General features: G+C 39.6%; 3 protein-coding genes and 1 long non-coding RNA gene across 37 annotated transcripts in view; 2 read left to right on the top strand and 2 right to left on the bottom strand.

Moving 5' to 3' along the window:
• The window catches only part of cacna1c (calcium channel, voltage-dependent, L type, alpha 1C subunit), a 177,471-nt gene extending 166,608 nt beyond the window's left edge, over positions 1-10,863 (top strand). For all 24 annotated transcript variants that reach the window (XM_081604118.1, XM_081604131.1, XM_081604127.1 and 21 more), the window contains one exon: positions 8-10,863. In XM_081604118.1, coding sequence (XP_081460244.1) covers positions 8-496 — 489 coding nt within the window. In that variant the 3' untranslated portion in view covers positions 497-10,863. The remainder of the gene's footprint in view (positions 1-7) is intronic.
• LOC103459269 (uncharacterized) overlaps positions 1-12,212 on the bottom strand; it is a 175,269-nt gene extending 163,057 nt beyond the window's left edge. For 5 of the 9 annotated variants that reach the window (XR_532712.3, XR_014086108.1, XR_014086107.1 and 2 more), the window contains exons 1-2: positions 11,863-12,212; positions 11,340-11,430 (exon numbers count right to left, since the gene is read on the bottom strand). This is a non-coding gene — a long non-coding RNA (uncharacterized LOC103459269). The remainder of the gene's footprint in view (positions 1-11,339; positions 11,431-11,862) is intronic. The other 4 variants (XR_532710.3, XR_014086111.1, XR_014086112.1 and 1 more) reach the window with 3 other exon arrangements.
• A 182-nt stretch (positions 12,213-12,394) lies between these two features.
• On the bottom strand, positions 12,395-16,859 carry LOC103459267 (uncharacterized). Of its 3 annotated transcripts, XM_008400687.2 has the most exons (8): positions 16,602-16,859; positions 16,206-16,408; positions 15,486-15,596; positions 15,278-15,373; positions 14,915-15,025; positions 13,959-14,076; positions 13,669-13,872; positions 12,395-13,583 (listed from the first exon to the last, which is right to left on the bottom strand). In XM_008400687.2, the coding sequence occupies exons 1-8, from the start codon at positions 16,618-16,620 to the stop codon at positions 12,556-12,558; spliced, it is 1,890 nt and encodes a 629-aa protein (XP_008398909.1). In that variant the 5' UTR covers positions 16,621-16,859; the 3' UTR covers positions 12,395-12,555. The 3 variants fall into 3 exon arrangements, with proteins under 3 accessions (XP_008398909.1, XP_081460263.1, XP_008398910.2); XM_081604137.1 differs by lacking the exon at positions 16,602-16,859 and having other exon boundaries at positions 16,206-16,577; XM_008400688.2 differs by lacking the exon at positions 16,602-16,859 and having other exon boundaries at positions 13,669-13,869; positions 16,206-16,577.
• A 391-nt stretch (positions 16,860-17,250) lies between these two features.
• Positions 17,251-22,039, top strand: tspan33a (tetraspanin 33a). The gene is made up of 8 exons (XM_008400686.3): positions 17,251-17,599; positions 19,124-19,181; positions 19,306-19,433; positions 20,280-20,354; positions 20,467-20,562; positions 20,836-20,964; positions 21,081-21,242; positions 21,322-22,039. The coding sequence occupies exons 1-8, from the start codon at positions 17,498-17,500 to the stop codon at positions 21,421-21,423; spliced, it is 852 nt and encodes a 283-aa protein (XP_008398908.1). The 5' UTR covers positions 17,251-17,497; the 3' UTR covers positions 21,424-22,039.
• Positions 22,040-23,084: the final 1,045 nt, after the last annotated feature.

Below are 23,084 nucleotides of genomic sequence, written 5' to 3'. Positions count from 1 at the left end.
TTCAAAGGTTCTTATATCAGAAGGTTTGGGTCATTTTGCCCAGGATCCTTCATTCATTGAGGCAACCAAAGCCGAGTTAGCTGATGCCTGCGACATGACCATTGAGGAGATGGAGCACGCAGCCAGCAACATTCTCAATGGCAACACCGCCACAAACCCCACATCAAGCACCTCTTCCACCTCTCAGCACAGCCCTAACGGCAGCCTCCCCTGCCACAATGCAGCAGCTGCAACGCACAGGGACCGAGTCGCCGACCTGAGTCCAGGCGACGCGGAGGCAGAGGCTGGAGGCGGTAGGGGCTACATCCATGGTCCATCCTCTATAGAGGAGCGACAGGAACTGCTAGCTAGAGGGGGAGGGCGAGAAGAGGAGGAGGAAGAGGCTAATGTGAGAGAAGAGAGACCCCACAGAAATTCAGCTGTGGTCGCAGGAGCACGGCAGAAGAACAGCAGGCTTTTGGAGGATGAGGATTTGGAGTGCGTGACGAGCTTGTAGGTGCCGCCTCGGCAGCTTTGATCAGCAAACTGGCCCGTCAGAGGCTGAGGTTTGTCAGTGCTGGCGAACAGTGCAGCGGTTGGTTGGCTCACTCTGTCACTCTGGACAATGGCGGCCAGCGATGCACCTTTAACACAACAAGACTTTGTCGGGTTTAATTGAGCTAGTATGTGTGTCTGCAGTAAAGTATATCAGACTATATACTATCTGAGTGTGTGCTTCTGTGTGTCTGTGTGTGTGTTTTTCTCTATTTGTACTCGTATGTGTGTGTTCACCACACGTGTCAGAGTGTGGCTCTAAAGTGCCTCACAGTTTTATCATGTCCTCAACCTGGGATGAGCAGGAAAATGGAGACAAGCAAAAAAAAAGACAAAGGACAGACTGAATGGAAGAAAGATCAAACAAAGAAGCAGGAAGTCCTTTTATGGACTGTACGTTAATGTTTTCATTTCCTATGCCTAATTTAGTGATGTGTTATTGTTGTCTGACTGGCCGCCATGACGCCAGGTAGAGGACAAGAGACCAGCTCATGGAGGGTCACTTGAAGATTACCATCTGACCACAGCCCCACTTGTGGTCAAAGGTCAACTCGTTCTTCGTTCAACGATGATGAAGCGCTGTATTGTGTAAAACGGGGACAAGAATGCCCCGTTTCAATCCCGTTTCTCCTCCTCTTCCAAAGCTACGGGAACCTGGAGCACAGTCCTGCCAGCCCGAGAGTGGATTTAGGGGGACATGCTGCCCCCCAGCCAGGTGTGGGAGGGAGGATTGGAGGAATGATTTAGCAGCCACAACAGGGCTGTAACAGGAAGGGGGGAAACTTCCTGGCCAACAGGGAGATGGCTGGCTCTTTTTTTCTCTCAGCTGGTTTTCTCAGCTGGACTCCAGCATGAGACCAACTCACCTCGACGTAGCTCCACCACATCCACCCTTTCCTTGTTTGGCTCCACCAAACAGGAGACTAGAGGAGCCACTGGTGGCTAAGCAGAGACAGAAAGCACCCCACCAACCCCCCTTCTCTGCCTCATACCTCACTGTTCCTCACTCCTTTCTCTATCCTATCCTTCCTCCCTCTCCTTTGCTATCTTACAACCACTCACCCCTTATAGCTGGATTTGTGTGCTTTTTTTCAGCACTTGAGGAGGCGAATGTTTGTCATGCAGGGCTACCCAGATGGTAAAGTGGAGGGAAGAATGGGAGTGACCAATTGAAAGGAAGAAATAAAAAGAACACTCTGGTCAAGGGGGTGGGGGTGTTCCGCAGCAGAAATGCCGTCAATCAACCTCACTTCCTTCTCTGGGGCACCTCCTCTTCCTGTCAGCTTGGAATCCTGTCGGATTTGCTGCCACACACTCTTTCTACAGACCGTGCCCACTATGTATTTAACAGTTCAATATTGTGCAAAACTGGCTAGCCATGACAATATTTTGTTTTATATTCATGACGTTATTGTTTTAATTTATCTTTGATTTGTTTGCACAATCGGGGTGCTGGTCTTATAAATGTATTTTTGCTCAGTTTATTTTTAGGAAAAATTTTTTTAGAGGTTTTAAGTATCGAAGCAGGGCGTAGTGTGTGCGGGCGAGTGTACCTATAAATGTGTGTGCATATGCGAGTCTGCATTTTAGTACAACTTATGAGTGTCTGAGATGGAGTGTGTGTGTGAGATGGAGTGTCTTTCTCTCTATCTGTATGCACCTTTAACAGATTCTATTTATTTATTTATTTTTTCCAGAAGAGAAAATCTGTGGGAATGTGTGCGTGTTTTCTTGTGTACTATAAAAAGCTGATTTTAAGCCTATACAGTAAATTAAGGTAGCATTACAAGTATGTTATGTGTGTGAAAGGGTGTGTCTGTGTAGTAATGGGCCTCCTTAACACAGGGTTAACGTGGACAGGCATACTTCCAAAGCTTTGTGGTTACGTTAGCACGGTTTTTACTTTTTTTAGCCACGTGGCAGAGAGAAAAGTGTCATTTTTGAACTCTAGTCATTGCATAGCTTTTCTTTACTGCCCCATTTGGATATAGGCTGGGGTGAGTTCTGTGGTCAGATAAGACTGCTGATCAGGAAGTGTATAGTATTTGGCCAGAGGTTAGAAAGCCTTTCACATAGGGATGTCTTAATCCGAAGTATTTGCCTCCAGTAAACAATACATGAGTATTGGCATTTTGTCAATACAGAATAAAAGTTCAAAAGTTCATCAAGATAGATACCGTGTATATGCCTGAAAACCAATATAAATATTTTCAAATTGGCACTTTATTATAATTGTCATGAATAAATCATTAATTAACTATGATAAATTGCCTTTTTAAGTGCTATTTTCCCAGCACAATTACATTTTAAAAATCACTTAAATGGAACCTGTCCGATGACACAAAGTAAGTTAAAACATGTCCAGGTCTAAAAAAAAATTCAAGAACAGAAGAGAAACAAAGTCAGTGACATCTCAATACAGCCTAAAGAGGGTTACGGTAATTTCCAGACTCCAGCAAACCACCGGGGGCCACTTAATCCACAAACACAGAAAACACACAACAGTGATAAATCTTCCCAGGAGTGGCAAAAGAAATTATCATTTGAAAACTGCATTTTGTATTCACTCAGGTAATCTTTTTTACTGATATTAAAAAGTCTTTGGTTATCCGAAATATTTAGGTTTGGCAAATAGCCAAAAGCAGAATAAATCTCAAAGAATATAAATACTTGTCAAAACCCTGTCTTGTATCGATTTGAAAACGGGAGAAATCTATTATCGATTATTAATTCACCTATGATTCAGTATTTTAGGGGACGTGTGGTAACTTTATACACTTTACCAATAACACTCTGGTCATAACGTTAGATTTTTTTCTCACTAAAGGAGTTTCTGCAGGACCATGCTATGTTTAACATATCTGACTTGGCACATGTAGATAGCCTTCAGTAAGCTCACATGTTGCTAACGCTTATGTTTTCATGCAGAGTAGTTTGCTGTAGTGCTAAGCAAATGCTAGCAGGTTTACTCTGTTTTGTTAAAAGTTGTTTATAAAGTGGCTTGTTGGATATTCCAGTGTGGTTCCAGCTGATCATCTTTGAACATAACTTGCATAAGAAATTGTTCCTCTGCTTAGGGCACCTAAAATCTGCCACTATTTTTGGTCTCAGGAGTTGAGTTCAGTGTTCAGACTCGGGACATCCCTAATTACTACAGTTGCACTTGTCCTTATTCGTAACGACAGAAACGTTTAAATTTATACTGCCACAGTGACACATCCATGAATAACTAGGGCTGTTGTCCAGTTGCTGCAAGACTTAATAAAACCTCTAAAGATATAGTCTCTTTGAGACTCCCATCACAAAAATATTTTATTCCCAACACACAATCGAGAAACATGGATTTTCAGAGTGATTTCATTCACTGGTTTACATTGGTTGCTGGAAAAATTGTAATACAAGCTAGAGCCATTTATCATGTATGATTGTGCATCAGGAAAAATAATTAGGTCGCCTTGAAGGGAGAACGGCTATAAGATTTTTTTTGTCTCCAACTAAACAGCAGGTAAAACAATTTTTTATAATAAATTCATTATTACTTAATTATAAAGTGGATCTACTCGAGACAAGGTCATAGCATGTTTTGATCTGAGTTGCAGCTTTTTGAAGAACTTGAGGACTTTTTTTTAAAAACTAACAATTTAGATAAAAATCTAAATAAAGCAAAGAGAACTCAGTAAAATTGCTAAAACTTAACTCAGATGTAAATACATCAAAAATATTTGATTGAAACAGCTAAAGCTGAACCAAAGTCGTATATATTTTTAAGCCATTACTGACAACAGTAATTTTAACTAAATTCAAACATGTTGGAAAAGCTTTTGTCGTCCGACGTCCCATTTTTATAAATAAAACTGAAATAATAAATTACAGCTCACACAAAAACACCAACAGACATCAACATATGCCCAAAAGATTTATTTTTTCTTGGATTTCCCATCACTGTCGTGCTCTACATGTGAAACAGAGCAGGTTTGTGGCAGCGGAGAGTATGCATCAACACACTGCCATACACTGCATCCTGTGCCAGTAACAGACTTCTGTCATTATTATGCAATCTAAATGTGAATGTTGAGTGGGTTTTTAGCTGCTGTGCTGTTACCGTCTTGTGTTTCTGATCATACCCTGAAGTCTGGGTCCTCACCTTCCCAAACTTCCACAGGAGCCTGTGGCTTCATTAAGACCACCTTGGCATTTCTTACAGTTAATCTGAACCCGTCTGGAAACCCAAACTGAAAGTCCATTTCTTGGCCATTTGCTCATTTACGTTTTAAGCTGTTTCAACTGAATGTCTAAGGTGGAGAGATATGGTTTGCTTGAACCCTGAGCAGCTTTTAAATTCAGATAAAATAAGCACTGTCTATCATTGTGTCTTGGTTTCTGTTTTTTTTTTTTTGTCGTTGAAATAGTTTGGAAGATGCTACTCTTAAAATATTTATACTCATCTACTGACAGATATTGGGACTGTCTCAATGACAGATGTTATATATATATACTGTAATTTATTTATGGTGAAAAATGTTCACTTCTTTTATCCTGACATATGCACAAAGCAGTCTGCGCATATCAGAAGTGCCCCAACCAGGCTTGCTTTGTGTCTTTTTTTTTGCCGGTGTGAGAGATTCAGAGCCTTGTGGCGTCCCCGTGTGAAGTCAAGCAGCATTGCCGTTAGCATGACCGTTGAGGTGTTGTGTTGCAGTGTAACGATATAAGCAGGTGGGAACCTGCAATCCACAAGATATGCAAAAACAATGCAATAACTATGACTGTGTACAAAGTTCCTGAAGTAAACATTTGTGTGAAAGTCTACAAAAAAAAAAAAAAAGAAGGAAAATCTGCTTCGAGATGCGTCATTTTCTCATTAACTCAGTGGTTTCCACAATACAAAAAACCTAAAATACTTGAAATCAGGTACATTACAGTGCAGTATAGTTAAGTTGTATTTATCTGTCTTTTTTGTCGCACTAGAGTTTTGATTGAATCTGACCTGCAAACAGTGTTTTTTCTTGCTGGTGAATAACAATCTAGTTACAGCCGAGTCGCAGTGGAAAAAAATATTCTTTGTTTTTTGATAAGCAGGAAAACGCAGCTCGCTTCATGTTCCTGTCTCGACCCCTTTGTGGATTTGTTTTGCTTTTTAGGTGCATTTCTGAACGAGTTAAACTCTTTTTCTCAGATTCATCGACATCAAATGAAGTCTGCATATTGATTAGTTGTTCCATACTCATTACGTATCATATCACCTTGACAAACAGTAGCGTTTTCTACCTATAGTGCACATTACAACATTGGACTTGTGGTAGAGAGATATCTGGAAGATGATTTTGCATATCTTGTGTCTTATGGGCTTGTTTTATACTTTCTGATACCCTGAGGTACCGAAAGATGCTAAAACATTAGTACGCAAAATACATTATTAGCTCCCAGGCCTAAACAGGCGTTTCTAACAAATTTTATTTTGCTTGTCTTTAATAATTTGCTCCGCAGACCTATAGAAGATGAACCAGTGGCGGCTGTTTCTGTTAAAAAGGACCAAAAAGTTCATATTTTCTTCATAAATGTATGTTTTACCAGTCCAACGGTAATCATGTTAAGTGGTGAATATGACAAATCTGCATGATTACTACACACATTAATCAAAGGCATTGTAATTTGTTTCTGGTTTTTGTGCTAGTTCCATCCACCAAATGAAAACTATGGATCCGTTACATCGCTAAACCCGATCCTACTCCTGCGTGTCATGAATCTTTACGTACATTTGGAGTAGCAGTGCGTCAGACTGATTTACTCAGTCCATGTTTTGATGAAAATTACTCCCTCTGCAGGTCAAAGTGAAATAATATATGAAGTGAAAACAAAGATTGATAAATGCTTGATTTTCCCCCTACCCCACTTTTGGCAGAATGATGACAATCTGGCGACTGATGACAATGGGAAGGCTATTTTGGAAAGTATTTGAGGGAATGATATTTGGAACTTTTTGGGTGGCTTAAGTTCTTACATGGTGGATTATATATTAAAATAACGTTCACATGCATGAGGTTCTCTCTCTTTGGAGGTATAAAGTATTGGTCCTATATAGCGGATTATATCTTTTGTCTCACCACTAGCTAAAGATTGTATATTTTTATATACTATATATAGCAAAAATGTATACAAATAAAAATATTTAATCACAAGAATGTCAAAATAAGGAGCAGGAAGGGGACCTATATGAGAATGTATTTGGACTGGATGTCTTATTTGGGCCTAATGATAGGTGGCACTCCCAATACGTTGACTGTATTATTAGCCAAAAGTAAAACCTGAAATAATATGGTTTTCTGAAGAAAAATATAACATTGTTCATTGTTGCACATGATAAGCTTGCAAGGAGAAACGAAATTGTTCGCAACATTTCTGGAAATTTTGAAAATATTGCTGATTGGAAGGTTTTCATGGGAAATGATGCTAATAAACAGGAAATTAGGGACATAAGTCAAAATATTTTCCATGGCAGACATACTTAAACAATAATACCCTGCCTTAGATTTATACAAAAATACAATAAAAATTTTAAGTAGTACAAGGAATCAAATGTATGGCTTTAATCTTCTAGTGCTCTGGGGTCAAACATGTGACCTTAATTCAGTTCAATCATCCACAATGGTCCAGGGTTTTTCCCAACCTAATTTTCTTGTTAAAAGGCAAACATTGTAGTTTAAACTTTACATTCACTCCTACAAATTCCTGTTAACTTCCATGGAGAGTTTCCAACTTTGAAAATTCCTGAAATTCTGCAACTGCAGTACTTTTGTGTAAGTTATAAAGTAATCTGAGGATGTTCCAGTCCTACAAGTACAGCGAAATGTTTTATTGGGAAAAGACTAAGTGAAAACAGTGGAGGTCTGATCACCATTAGTGTTTCAACTTTGGTAAAAACAAAGAAAAGAAAAAAGGAGGCCCTTTGCTTAAATGTTAAACATCACTGTATTTCTGCAAGACAAATGACAAATGTTGGTCTATTTTAATCCACAGACAGACCTGAAATCTAACATGCTTTTGCTTGCGTTTGTCTTCGACATGTCAACCTACCAGCAGCCTGTCAACACAGGTCAAGGTCTGCTCATAAACCCCCAACTGTAGCACTGAGAGGCGCATCTCTCTGGAAGTAGTCCTACATCAGCAAAACACGCATTATCCTAGCAACAAACCAAAAAAGAAAAAAAATAACCTCTAAAAGGACTAGATTTCCATATATTGTGAATAATCATAATTGTGTAGCTTCTATGCTTATCTTCCAAGATGAATTTGGAGGACTTGAACTACATCTGTATAGATTTTTATCTGCATTTTCTGCAGGCTAGAACGCAACATACATGTAGGTTAGCGTCTGGCTAGTTGATTTTAGCTTCACGCCGACACGATGCTACTGCTGCTTTTTACACTGCAGGTTCCAGACGTAGAATCAGAACAAATTGTCTTATGTTAAAGGTTTTAAAAGAACATTTCATGTTTTTAAAGAACATGTTGGGTTGATCCTAAGAATGAAGTTTGAGCAGATTTTCTTTTGGCTAAGGTGATCTGAATGTAGTTTTGTTTCTGTGACAGAAAAGATGCGATGAGGGTTTGAATGATGACAGAGGGAAGCTGCTGTATGTTATTTTAAACCACATACAATATTAAAGTATTAAGAGTTTTCCATTTTTGCAAGCATGAGGCTGGGAGAGAATTTTCCTCACGTTTCCTTAATGTGGATCTACCATTGTTGCAACTGAAGTGCTTTATATTTTTCTTGTAAATCACAGTCTTTGTTGTTCATGGAAAAATCATGACAAAATATTTTAAGATTGCTATTTTGAATAGAGATTATTATCTTTTCTAGGTGAAGTTAGCATAGTCTGTTGATGGAAAAAAAATCTAATTAAAAAAAACACTGATTCTTCTGTTTTTGGAGGCCAAAAAGGAACATCTCTGTTTGCTATACAGATATTATTTTGATTATATTGATAAAGCAGACAGAAAGAGGGCAGAAAGTAAAAGATGGGATATAATAATATATTTAAGTGATTTCAATGAAACTGATGTATTTTAGATATTAAAATTATAGAAGGACATCAAAATTACAAAATGTAAAATGACAGCTTGATGCAGGATGTTGCATTCTGTTGTATGATTTTGATGTTTAATTAATAATAATAAAACAAAAAAAAAAACATCAGATTTTCAGTTCCCATGTTGTGATAGTTTTGGAATTGTGCAGATGCTGGCTTTTTTCTATTTTTGACCTAGTGGGCAGCAGTGTTCCTGGTTTAATCATCAACAAGATGCTTCCATTAAATTGACACGAGTTTACTTTTTGCAAAGATTTCTTGTTATTGTGCAAAAGAAAAAAAAATGGAATCTTAATTATGTGTTTATTGATAAAATGGAAGTACAGCTAAGAGCAGTGCAGGATTCTGCAGAAACTGTATTGGGATGATGTATGGAAGGTATGCAAAACTAACACATAAAAACACTTAATTTGCAATCTGTAAAATATGCTTTGGTTTATTGTTTTTTTTGTGGGGGGGTTGTCTGTTTTGCCAGTGTGGTACTTCTTTACTGAGCATATCAGAGGTTGGTGGTGATGAGCTGCTTGCATCCTTTTTCTCTGGAGGCAACAGAAGAGATTTGCTTGTACTGTAGGATTTAATCAGCATGCATGCAGAATAACTATGTATAAATCACTCATTGTGTAGCAGCACATACATCAGCACCTTTATGTCAATAGGATGACTGTTTTAATAGGTCGTTGAAAAGCCTTGTGCTTCTTCCTTTGATTTGTTTGTATTTTTTACGGTTATGCAAACAGAGTAAACCCCAAAATCTTGGAAACCCCGCAAACATGGCACAAACATTGCATTTTTTTTTAAAGAAGAAATTACACCCTCTTTCATTTATATTACTGAATAAAATACAATGTACGTGTAATGCAAATCGGTGTATTAGACCCCAGAGGCATATAGGAGCAGCTTTGCAAAGCAGCAGCAGTTCTCATCCTCATTAGAATTGAATGTTTCTGCTTGCATTTTGTCTCTTACTGCTAATTTTACACACAAGACCTACTTTATGTTGCACTAAAAATGATTTTAAAAATCCATAAAAGTATCCCTTGAATGTAGGAGACAGTGATGATCTTACTGGAGATGTTTAGGGTGAGACAATAGAGTGAAAGAACAGCATTTCACAGCCAATTATCTTAGCCCCCCACATGTCACTTAGGTCTCTGCAGGTTTCTCTTTTTACAGCACAAAGAGTTAGGTACATATAGGCCTTGTGTGTCTATGTGATGCAGCTTTATCGGTGTTTTCATCTAGTCGTCGTTAGCAGCATGAGATCCACAGCTCCGTGTAAGGTAAAGGTTAAGGAAAGCTCTTTTTCATTCCTTCGTCACCCGAGTGAATGCCTGAGGTGTGTGGGTCTGCTCTCCTGTCATCAGCAGTGTCTTATGGTCCTATTTGTGTCTTCAGTTACTACTCATGCAAAGTGTTAAAGGGCCATCACTGATAGGACTGAGCAGTTTTATTCATCTGAAAGATGTTCCTCATCGCTCCATTTTCTTTCGGAGGCAGGTGATCACACAGAGACCAATTTGTTGTAATGTTAGCAAAGGCGCTACTGTTAAATGTGATATTAACAGCACTATTTATGATCTAAATAATGAATTAGAGTATGTTATTGTGCTTGGTAGCTTTGGAGGCAGGTGGCCATTTTTGTAGTTCTTAAACATAAGCCACTCCCCCCTCCACAGCAGGTGGGATTTCATTCATACCAATTTTGCAAAGTGACACTGGCCCAACATATTTTAGTTTCCTTACATTGTCATTTGGTCTCTTAGCGATGACTGCATGGTGTCTTAGTTTACACACCCTTATTTTCTTCTTCTCTTTCTTTTTTTCTAAAGATAAATTCTTTTTTTTAATTATTATTCTGTCAATTTAATTTAGGTATTAGAAAGGGAAAGAATACAAATTAAATAAATCAGAATATTAATTCAATCACTTTTTCTACTCCTATTTTCCATAAAAATTAAAGTAAAAAAATAAAAAAAAACAAATAAAAAAAGTTGATTTGTAAATAAGTTATGTACAGTTTGTATCTGTAACTTGTCAGTCTGTCATTGGTGACAGAGTCTGTCTTGCTTATAACGCACGCTACCAGTAAATAAAAAAGGAAAAAGTATATTTAGACTGTATGGTCCCTTGAAGCAAGTTTTAAATTAATATCTGATGTATATTCCTGTAACATTGCATTTTTATCTGAGGAATGATGTTATTAAAAAATTGCAAATAAATTGCATTTCCTACAGCTGTTTTGCTTTTCCTTCCACATGTGTCACACTGGAGGTCATGGTAGGCAGGTGTTAGGTTGATGGAGTGATGTGATCACTCTGTCACAAAGGTCAATTGTCAGTTGGAGGATTAGAAAATAGTTAACTGAAAACAATCGTCCTCTTTAAACTACATTCAGTTGAGATTACCGCCACAATTTATTTATTCTTGGGGCCAAAATAATTACAAAATACTGTTTTAAACTTAGTAGCATTCACCCACTTTCTCAATATTTTGTACAACACCCCTTTAAACTTAATGGCTTATTTTGGATATCCTTCCAGAAGTTTCTCAAAACAGCTTGTAGGAGTTTTGGCCCTTTCCTCCGGACAAAACTGGTGCATCTGAGTCTTAACAGTTCTACAACCTAATATGAGCAATATGAACTCGTTCAAAGATACGGAATAAACACACTCGTAACATTTCTGCTGTACAAAAATATATTTTACTCACCACAGATGCTCAGTTGAACCCGAATCCAGTTTCTTAATTATGCTGCATCTTTCAATAACCCGTCCTCATGGCCCCAAAAGTGTACACACTGCTGTAAACACAAGCCCTGTTTGAGTTCTTCGCAAGAAGCATGCAAAAGTAATAAAAAAAGAAATAATACGGTGACCACGCGGCCATATTGTTCTAAAAGCAACAACTTTGAACCTGAACAGTCAGTTGAACTGGTGCCGCCCTACATTGAAGCTGTGGGGCTTTGCTGTGCTTCCTCGTGGTTCGGAAACAAAAAGTCCGAACCGTAATCTCCCTCGTTACTTAATCTCTCATAGTAATGACAACAAACACACATTACAGCAATATACTTGAAAATAAACACTAAATAAAGTATATATACTGTCCATTAGAATGGATAAAAAATGTTTAGATACTTAAATAGCACATTTTTATAATAAAAATGCCCGAGAATATTACCTAACATTAGCTAAAGTTAATGTTAGCCACAAAGTTTAAAGAAAACGTAACTCACCTTCGTATCCGTGAATGTATGACGAGGTGTACATCTTAAAACCTGCCTCCAAATGTTTCTCCAGCTTACTTATTTAAGTAATTATTACCTTGGGAAACCCTGCAAGCACTTAGTGTAAAATGACATTTTCAATAGACCGGAAGTGACCGCGGCGCTTATCTCCGAAAACGGAAGCAGACGTACAAATGCAATTAAACAACTTGGTTTTTTTTGTTGTTTTTTTATCCAATTGATTTCTAATAGATTAATTATAGAAAGTAATTTTTGACAAAATAAAATAAATACATCCAAATAATTAATTATATCAATTTTAAAAAAAGGCTGCAAAGCAAAGAAAGGCATAACTGTGTGAAAGCTTTCTTTGATTTTAAAGAAAGATTGAATCAATCTTTCAATAATTATGAGACCTGCAGGACAATCAAAACAGGCAGCCAACTGACTCAGGTAATTTTGAAGTATTCATATTAGTCAGAATAACAGTTTCACATTTCACACAGAAAGAAAAAAAGAAAGACAATTCAATGAGAAGGCATCAACTAGTAAATATATTTTAATAGGTTCCATAACAGCATTCACCAAAGTGAAAAACTGCAATTACTAACACAGTGTTTTACTGACCATATCATTGAAAATCTGCCAAAGGATCCTGAAAACCATAGTTTCAAATGTTGTTGTGTGACCAAAGTCAAACCACTAGCAGTCAGGTTTATGAGTTGCCATGTGTCTTTTCATATTCCCCTGCTGGGAGAATTCCCGGTCACAGTTTGGACACTTGAAAGGCTTGACCCCGTTGTGGCTGAGAGAGTGTCTCTTGAGACAGTTCAGGGTAAGGAAACGTTTGGGGCACTCAGCGCACAGGTAGGGACGATCCCCCGTGTGAGAGCGTGTGTGGACGACGAGGTGACCCTTGCTGGAGAAGCCCTTCCCACAGTGGACGCAGGTGTACGGCATCTCACCCGTGTGCGACCGATTGTGCAGCCGCAGCTCCCCCGACGAGAGGAATGCCTTTCCGCAGGTGGTGCACAGGAAGTTCCTTTCCCCCTTGTGCATCTGCATGTGTCTAATGAAGCCGTTTTTGCTGAAGTGCCTTTCGCAGATGTCGCAAAAGTTGGTGGGACCGGCATGCAGGCGCTCGTGCTGCTTGAGAGAATAGCGGCACAAGAATCCCTTGTTGCATTCCTTACAGGTGAACTCTCGCCCTCTTTTGTGAAGTCTCTGATGGTGATAATACCCAGACTGGCTTGTAAATCCTTTCTCGCAATCAATGCAGCTGTAGCGGAAGGAGTGGAGCTTCACGTGCGTCTTAAGCTGGTTGGGATGTATAAATCTCTTCTGGCACGTTGGGCATTTGAGTTCTTCTTCTGTGAGGCTTTTCTTCACCGGTCGCGTACTCAGGAACCTTTTATCTTCCCCTGTGGGCTCTTTCCGTTTCCGCCGACTTTTGTTTTTCGGCCCGTCCTTCTTCTGGTCATGTTCCCCCTTTTTGTCAACGCTGTCTTTCTGTTTGGCTCTCTGCTGATTCTTTAGGTTGTCTTCAGCTTTCTTGTTTTTACTTTTCATCTCCTGGCTTTTCAGCTGATTTTTGTTGACCTTTTTAACTGCCTTGGGGTTCTGAACAGGAGCCGTCCACTGCTGCTGACGCTGGATGTTCTTTCGAACCGCCCTCTGTATCGGCTGCGTGCCTGGACTCTTGGTGCAAATGAATAAACGAGAGAGAGACCCTGAAAACACCAGAAAGGACATACTAGTTCAGTAGGGTAAAAAAAAACATGTCCGATTAGAGATTTTTTCTGGCCTTCAGCTAACCTGATTTATTTTTGGGCACCCAGTCTTCTGATGTGTCATCCAAGCTCTGATTCGAGTCTTCCTCCAAGTCCTCTAGTGCCAGCGTCTCTTCGTCACTGTCGAATTTATCATCGTCTTCTTCATCATCCTCGCTGAACTGATCGGTTTGAGTAGAGAGGGCCAGCGTGGATAATATTACATCCTCTTCAGTGCTTGAAGAAGCTGCTAAAGAGAAACTTCTTAAGCACTGGAGTCACTTTAGAGGAAGAAGAAAAAAAAAGAGAAAAGAGACAGCAAATCCTTGATCTCACCTGAACTGAGAATCCCCAGCTCTCTGTGATGGAGCAGCAGAGTCTTCAGAGGAAACGGTTCAGACAGATGATGTCCAAGGTCTTCTGAAGCAGATGATTCATTGAGCCAATTTGCAGTCTAAGAGGCCAGAGACATCCAGGTAGCTCAGTGATATTCGCTTGCAGACTCCATTTAAAAAGGTTGATCACAATGAAGTCACGTTTTCTGATAATTGTTTTTTTGTCTCCACAACTTTTGTTGGCCTTTAGCATCACTTCCATAATAAACATACATGAATTTTGAGCATCAAGCGCATTGATATCCTACAAAATATTGTTTCCACGAAGTGCAAAAACTAATATTGCGATGATGACTGCGTTACGGTATGTGCTGCAGCCCTACTGAAAAGGTTTGTATTTCATATAAGATCGGTTTTTATTAAACTGAACAGATGTTTATCATTTGTACGACTACTATAGCAGCAAACGTGTCAAGGTTGAAATATTTCCGTCTGCATAAGGCAAGGACAGATTTTCAGTTTTAAAAAGTTGCGGCTTCAAAACCACTGAAATTTTCTATTATTGTTTTCCTAGAATTTTTTTTAATAAGATGCAACCAAAGGCATAAGCCTATGCTCACGACTTGTTCTTGTGCATACAACTCATCTGGCTAAAGCTACGACTATTGTAGTTTTCAATTACCTATAGAAAGACAATTTTGTTAGTTGGGAAGTAGTCCAATTGCAAAAATCCCAGAGTTGTGGTGTGGAAGCTAAGAGAACATCATCAACAAAGCTACGTTTTGCAAACTATAAGCAGTGTACTACAGGCTGGCTGTCTGAGGAGATGTTTTTGTACTGATGCTGCCATATAAATTTTGCATTTTTATCCAAGGTATTCATACTGACAAACTGCACATAGGCAATGACAAATGCAGGTACATGACTACTCCTCTTCTGTAGAGGATTCTAGATTACCTGCTGCAGGTCCGGTATAGGCAGCAGCTGCTCCAGCCTTGACAGGAGCAAAGACACAAGCTGTTGGATCCGCTGGTTGAAGGCCAATCCATAGTGATCAGGAAAAACTTCCTACAAACATAACCACAGGAGCAGGTTTAATTTTGTTTGACTAGCTCGTAATGTGATACATAAATAATTGCTACTAGACTTATTAGCATGATTAGCAGATGCTAATTACATCCACTTACAATTGGTTTCCAGGCTACTGTGCAAAAGCTACGTTTGAAAAAGCTGGAATAATTTTTATTTATTTTTTTCTGATGTATAATTTCTGACCTGCTCTTAGAAAACGTACTTACTTTAATGTTTAAATAAACTCACTTGGAAGAACAGTTCCTTTTCTAAGGGAACATTCAAAATGTTCTGCACCAAGCTCGCAAAGTTACTATAGGAAGTCTTCAGAATATCAGAGCTTTCCTGTCAAGAGATGGGCACAGAAAAGTTAGCAATTACCTCAATGACTTTTAATATATATATATATCATTACAATAATAACTGAGTAATATGAGAGCTTTCTTTAAAAGCTCACCATGTGTTCACTGGTGCTTAGTTCCAGGCAGCAGGTGTGGATTTTATCCAGGTGGCCTTGGATCGTCTTGATGTTAGCTACGCCGTTGCCCCGACACAACTCCAGGACAAACTACAGCAGCACAGCGATCAGAGCGGAGTAATCAGGACAGAGAACGGGAAACATCAATAAAAGCTGCAAGCATGTGGCAAATGGGAAAACTGCAACAAAGAATCCTACACCCAGGATAAAACAGAAAGTTAACACCAATTCAAATCTGGGTTTTTATACAATGTGTTGCTTCCTTCTAATCAAATGCAGTAATCATTCAGTAAGAGTAATCACTCTATAAAAGCTGGTGCACAGATCACACGACATCCCAGCCAAACGACAACAACCACGACCTTGGAGAAGCAATTACGGCTGCCAGGGGTTATAAGGCTTTTCCAAAACCGATTTCCAACATTTTGTAGTGGAAAACACATTCATCAAATTATGCAGAAACCAACAAACCTTACAGCTGATCGCAAAGAAACAAGATGATATGAGAGGGGTTTTTTTTTTTCCTTTCGGACAGATGAGACCAACGTGTGTTTTTTTTTTTTTTTTTTTGCCAAAATGAAAATAAACATGGAAGAAGCTACCTGCATTAAGAAGTGAGAATACTACAGCTGAAGCTGAGAAGAATGCCAGACAATCATCATCATCATCAGAGATCCAAGTTTAAAGTATCTTCCTCACCCTCGCTCTGAGGCCCAGGACGAGCTGACCCTTCTGACTAGGACTGAGAAGCTCCGGCACGATCTCTGTGGCCAGGTCGATGAAGTCCAGCAGCTTCTCATACTGGACGGCGCTGTCCTGCTGCACCGCTTTCCACACGAAGGCAGACATGAGCCTCACAGGAGGAACCAGCAGCTGCAAGGAGGCTGGAGGAAGCGGGGAGCCTAAAGGCGACACCGCGGACATTACTCATATGACGTGAAGCAGACTCCGAAGATGAAAAGCAAGTGCATCCACGTCTCGACACGGAGGCGAGGATGAGCTAAAATTAGCGTTGCAATTAACACGTTTGGAAATCCGCCGCATTCATAAAAGCAGCAAAACCAGCGGGGATGTGGGTGTAACTGTCGAACAAACCTTTGCCACTCCGCACCATTTTTCGCTAATGGAAACGCCTGAGCAAAGAAGCGAGATGTAATTTCACGTGAATCTTGCAGAGGCTCCAACAATAACTTCCGGACACACGGATGTTCTTCTTCTCGCTGTGGCGACGAGCAAGCAACATTGCGGCGCAATACCGCCGCCTGCCGGTGACCATCGTAGATCAGATCAGAACATAAATAAATAAATAAATAAATAAATAAATAAATAAATAAATAAATAAATAAATAAATAAATAAATAAATAAATAAATAATAGACAACTTTTATAAAATATGTAAGTCTTTTCTGTTTTGTAAAATATAGATATACTATATAGAGATATGGTTTTAGTTTTTCCACATTGCATTAGTCAAAGAATACAGAACCGTTCTGACCACTTTCCAAATACATTTAAGACATATGGACGCCTCTGAAATGTACAGTTTTTTTGCACACAAAAATAGTGAAACTGAAAGAAAGAAAGACACTGATGATAAAATGAAAACAATGGATTCTTCAACTCTGTCTCAGACCTTTAACTATACTTTTTAGAGGCATTTTCTCTTTTATTTAAATTTTTTTTTTTCGCAAAAAAATTAAATAAATAAATAAATAAACAAACAAACGTAAAGCAACAACCCATCCGCTTGTGGGGGATTCCGTCTGCACATTGTTTGTATCATGTGATCACCTGTAAAAGGCGTGAGACAGAAACTTAACACCCACTGCTGACGAGCCCCGTCAGGTTTTACTGTCGCTGCTTGGAACCTGTCGATTATTGGAGCCGGTTATGATTATGCTTATGACTACTAGCGTCGACTTCCACAAACACATTTTGGTTTTTGTGCGCAAACTTGGTTGAAGCGCCTTCGCGCTGCAGTAGGACCAGCCATGGCAGGAAACCGCGGGGGCGCAACTGGATCCGGCAAGGATTTCACTTTTGTCAACTCAGTTGTGAAATACCTGCTGTTCTTTTTTAATTTTATATTCTGGGTGAGTGATCAAAACCACTTTTATCTTTTTTATTTTATTTTTTTTTATCTCTTTAGTGTGTTAAGTTAATCGCCCATCTTACCATCATAAAATGTGGTTATGTAGAAGGGACCATTTTAGTGAGGTGTTTGATAAGATCTTTAAAAAGTTTATTTCTACCAGCTTTGTCCCTCTTTGTTTGGTTTTAGTTACTTTTTAAGAGAAAGGGTCACACACTCAACCCTAAAGTGACCTTTGCATTTACCTTGAACCCAGCAAACAGGGAACCAAGACTATTTTTATAATCTAAGGAAGCTCAAATTTGATGAAATAGCCAAATGGATTTTAGAAAGTTGGCCACAAAGGCATATTTAGCAAATTGTCAGACTTTTTTTTTTTAAGTCCAAAGAAATTACATTTCTTCTTTATTGCAAAACCTCATCCATGCATTCACCTTATAATACCCATTGCACTTTTGCCAGATCTGAAACTTCACAATTCAAATGCATCCGAATGCAGATGGTAGAAGCGAAACTCCCTGCAGTGAGTCCACAAAGTTCATACAAAGGGTTTCGGCGTCAGGTGATCTCTTGCAGCCTCGTCTAAGCTGGTTTGTTGTTGCAGATTAAACTTGCTGAGGTTTAGAGACTTTTTGTTTGTCTTTCTGCTGCGTGGCCAGAAGAAAAAAAATGAAAATAAATCCCCACAAAATGTTGAGTTGGGAGGGGGGGAAGGAAAAAAAAAAACCAACCCAACATCTGACATGACCTTTCAGGTGTGCCCCTCTCAAATGAGATCAGTCTCTTTATTAATTTGTATTCAGCACTCTTGGTAAGCACGACCCGCGGCTGCTTAAGTAAGATAGAGGCTGTGTGAGAACTTGAAGCTTGGAATGCGTCGTCATTTCTGCTGCCTCTGGCTACGTCGGATTCAACATGCTCCAAGTAGACGTTTGCTGCTACACGTCTGTGTCGTCTCCTAATCTTGACTGGTTTGGTTTTTGTTGATTTTTTTCAGATATTTTCTTACACATTCCTTTCTAAACGTGTTCCAAAGCCACCCGTGTGCTTCCAGTGTCACCTCTGTTTACTGTGCCGCCACAAAAAAAAAACACAAGGCAGAGAGAAATCAGTTTCCTTCCCAAGAGTCTCTCTGGTAATTGGATCCATGTCATTCAGGGCGGACAGGGTTTGTTCCCGAACTCTTTCTTTTACTCTGTCGAGAATGGGAGACGAGAGCTGAATGAGACGCTTCAATACTGACAGTGGAGAGAGGATTTTGCCGCTCTACGTACTTTTATTGGGAAGAGGAATGCTCAAGTGGGATAGTTTTTAGAATATTTCATCAGTGATTCAGTAAATAATGACTCATAAACTCCCCCCCTGCTCATCTTTCTTGTTACTAAGTTGAAGTGTCTGGATGGCGCCACACCCCTGACAAGTTGAAGCACATAAAAATAGTTTTCAGCAGCTGCTCTGATGAACATTCTCCTGTTTTCTGTGTGATTTTTTATGAATTTTTTTTCCCCCCCATCTTTGCCCACAGATAATCTCCCTGTTAATGGTGGCAGTTGGCATTTACGCCCGTACGGTAAAGTATGCAGGTAAATTGTCAAGACGTTCCCCGCCGGGGTTCGGTACTGGGTCTCCTCTTTACTTCACCGGGCACAAGGATCGAGCAGCCGCCGTAACGGGAAGCAGGTGAAGTGCCTCCATCTTTGTTTGCAGAGGCAACCCTGGCATCTCTGTCCGTGGACCCCGCCGTTATGCTGATGGTGGTGGGAGTCCTGATGTTCCTGATCACCTTCTGTGGCTGCGTGGGCTCGCTGCGAGAAAACATCTGCCTCCTGCAAACAGTACCTGGCTTTTAAATATTGTCGACCATTTTTTATTCGTCTGAGACTTAACTGTTTTATTTGGGGGGGGGTGTTGGGGGGGAGGGGATTCATGCACGCAAATATGTGCTGTGAAATACAGGGCCTGGCAAGAGTAGAGTTTTCGTACTCCTTTTTCTTGTCCGTTGTTGACACATTAAAGCCACAAATCTGAAGTGTAAAGAAAAGGGATTTATTTCAAATCTTATTGCAAATAAAAACCTGAAAAGTGTGGCAAGCCTAAGAGTTGCCTCTGCCAGCTTTGCTGATGTTTTTGCCTCTTTTTTTTTCTCCTAGCCTGTCAGCATAATTGGACGAACAAATCTTTGCAGGCCTGCCGTTTTCACTTTCCAGTTTTCACTATGTTGGATGAGACGTTCAAACCTTGGTATGCTGTTCTGCAACAGCGCACCAAGCAGATTGCAGATTAGCAATCTGATTTCTAATCTGATTGCATTTCCCTGCAACATTCTCCATGATCCTTCTGGAATATGTCCGCGACTTATTTTGTTGCCATTTGTTCCCTAATGAGTTTGAATGAACTTCCGAGGCCTTCTCAGAATCCCTTAAGTTATACTTCAGGCACATGTAGGAAACAAAAATACTGCTGTATGTTAACATACTTCTATATATAAAAATGCTAGTACATATCCTTTTATTTCATTAAGAAATGGCAATTTGTGGTGGAAAGGTAGGAAAATGTGGGAAGGTTTGAGGTGTGTGAGTGCAGGCACTACAAGGTCTTGTAAACAATACGTTTACATTAAGTTAATTGATATAAAATAGTGAACTTTTTATAATGGTAATTTTATTTTTTACCCATCCCAGTTCTGTATCTCCTTGGTGGTGATTTTCATAATCCAGCTGGCTGCTGGTGTTCTGGGCTTCATCTTTTCAAATAAGGTAATCAAGCAATTAATTAATTAAATGTGAGCATAGATTTATGTCGATTCAGTAAAGGCTTTTTTAATTATTCATTTATTTATTTATTTATTTATTTATTTTTACCTTCAAGGCAAGGGAAAAAGTAACAGAAGTGATCAATGATGCAATCGTTCACTACAGAGACGACGTTGATCTGCAAAACCTTATCGACTTCGGTCAAGAAGAGGTGGGTGTTTTGTCAAAACTATGTTTAAACTTCTTCTGCAGCAGAGGCAGAACCGGAGGACTGCCTTACTTTGGTCAGACCGAGGTGTTTATTTCGAAAGAATCAACTGCATTGGATTTTCGATGTAACTTTAAAATGATCCGGAGGAAAGGAAAGAACGTCTTGTGCGTGAAAGATGAAATATCTGCTCCTTGTATATGCTTCACTTGCATAAAAAAAAAAAAAAAACATATTTCTGTATTTTAAACTTTTTTCCCTCCTCCTTCTCCTCAGTTTGGATGCTGTGGTGCTACGACATACCTTGACTGGTCCAATAACATCTACTTTGACTGTAACAAAACCAACCCCAGCAGAGAGCGCTGCTCCGTCCCCTTCTCCTGTTGCATCCTCTCTAGAAACGAGGTCACTCTGATTAAAAATGCGGACACATTGCGGTCTTTTGTTTTTTGTCCTTCTTCTTCTTCTGTGTTTCTGTTGCATTTTCAGTTTTAGACGTAAGGATTTCTCTCTCTGTGCAGAGTGTGGTCAACACCATGTGTGGCCAAGGCATGCAAGAACGTGAATTCGCCGAAGCTGGCAAAGAAATTCACACCAGTGGCTGCATCGACATGCTGGTTGACTTCATCCACAGCAACATGTTCGTACTGGGCGGCATCGCACTGGGACTGGCAATACCAGAGGTACACATTGGTGCAATAAGGGCACAAACGCTTGACCTTGCTGCAGCCAAATGTTCATCCTTGTTTTCCTCTCTTGCAGCTGGTGGGCATGGTTTTGTCTCAGATTCTGATAAATCAGATCAAAGACCAGATTGAGTTGCAACAATACAACCTCGACCACAGCTCTGACCCGTGGAGCTGATCCTGGATCAGATTGTTGCAATAACTGGCAACACACAAGAGACTCGGTACGAACAAGCTTGTGTGTGAAGATGTGACACTTTGCTGCCACCTTCTGGACAGTCAAGGGGCTTGCATTCATCACACTGCACTGATTGAACTTGTTTTTTGTTTTTTTTACTCATTTGTTTTCAGCGGGAAATATAAAGTTCTATGCTGTATTCATTTTTATTATATATTGTAAATATCTGAAAATTGTTTGTGATTTCAGCATTTAAGCGTATTTGTTTTGTTTATACTTAGAGATCATATTCAGTGGATTTCTTTAATGCGTCAGAGATGTTGTGTTTTCCATTCTGGTTTTTTTTCTTTTTCTTTTAGTTACAACATACAGCATTTTTTGTTATCCGTCATAACGAATATAAATGTTTCAACTCTACACTTTGGGGATGTTTTGTTCCTACTCTGAAGGGATTGTTGTTCTATGACTCTAATAAATAATGCCTACAAGAATGTAATTCCAAACACATTCACATTAGCAAATCATATTTTTACACCCACAATATTACATTTCCTTTCACCATGTTCCAAAAGGAGTATTGGAAAATAAAAAACCCTGTTACAGACTCAAAACACTACCGAATTGCTCGCACTCTTCGTAATTTGATCATTTTTTCGATTTATTTAGAAAACGAATAAAAGCGGAAATAAATGTTCACAAGTATTTCAACAGGGATGGTTGTATATTCCCCCATTCATTTTCTTATGATTTCCAAACGGCATACGATTTATTTTCTTCACATTCGAAGGGACTGGATTACTTGTATCAAACCAGTATATAAATTCTTTTGTTTTTTCTTTTTGTGACCACCTCCAAAAGCTACAACCAGATGTTAAAATGTTAAACTTTTTTAACTTTTTTTTTTTTTTTTTCTGTTCAGTTTGTTGTTTATTGTACTATTCCAGCTCACCTCTGGGTGTTCCTATTGTTGTGGTCACTTTATATCGCCAGCCAACTGACGTGTGTGCACTGCTGCAGGCATAACGAGGCTACGCTTTTAACACACTGCAGTTCCGCATACGCCGCTTATTAAACCACACTCCCCTTAATAATTCTCGACATGTCGTCGCATCGTTAGACGCGCCGGTGCTTCTCACCTCTTTGAAGGTTTTGCTTTGACAGCCAAGACTGGTGTTTTACGCGAGAAGACTTTTAGCCTGACCGTTAACTGCGAACATCATCGGTCTCCTCATTTTTTTTTTTACAGCTCTCCGATGGCGGAACATAAAACGGGAAGCACTGCAGCCTCCCGTCTCCGTCTCAGCCTCGTCTTCCAGTTAAAGGAAACAAACTCTTGAGCTGAAACATGATGCTCGCAATGTTTAGGAGAAGAGGCGGTCCTGTGTGTACAAGCGGCCTTGACGCACTTCCCCAATCTAAACATTACATTTGTCCGAAGTGTTAGCAGTTGCAGTGCTACTCCTGCCACTCGGCGGCTCGGTCGCACAAACAAATGTTGTGATTTAGTGGGGAAACTGATGAGAACGTGACGTCTTTGTGGCTGACTCTCGTTGTGGCGAGTGTGATTTGACCTGTGTGTGTGTGCGTGTGTGTGTGTGTGTGTGTGTGTGTGTGTGTGTGTGTGTGTGTGTGTGTGTGGTGTTGGTCTGCGCTGCACCGCT

The sequence above is a fragment of the Poecilia reticulata genome, chromosome 23, assembly GCF_904066995.2.
Source record: "Poecilia reticulata chromosome 23, P_reticulata-male-v2, whole genome shotgun sequence".
NCBI lineage: Eukaryota > Metazoa > Chordata > Actinopteri > Cyprinodontiformes > Poeciliidae > Poecilia > Poecilia reticulata.
This window is presented reverse-complemented; position numbering and strand designations above follow the sequence as displayed.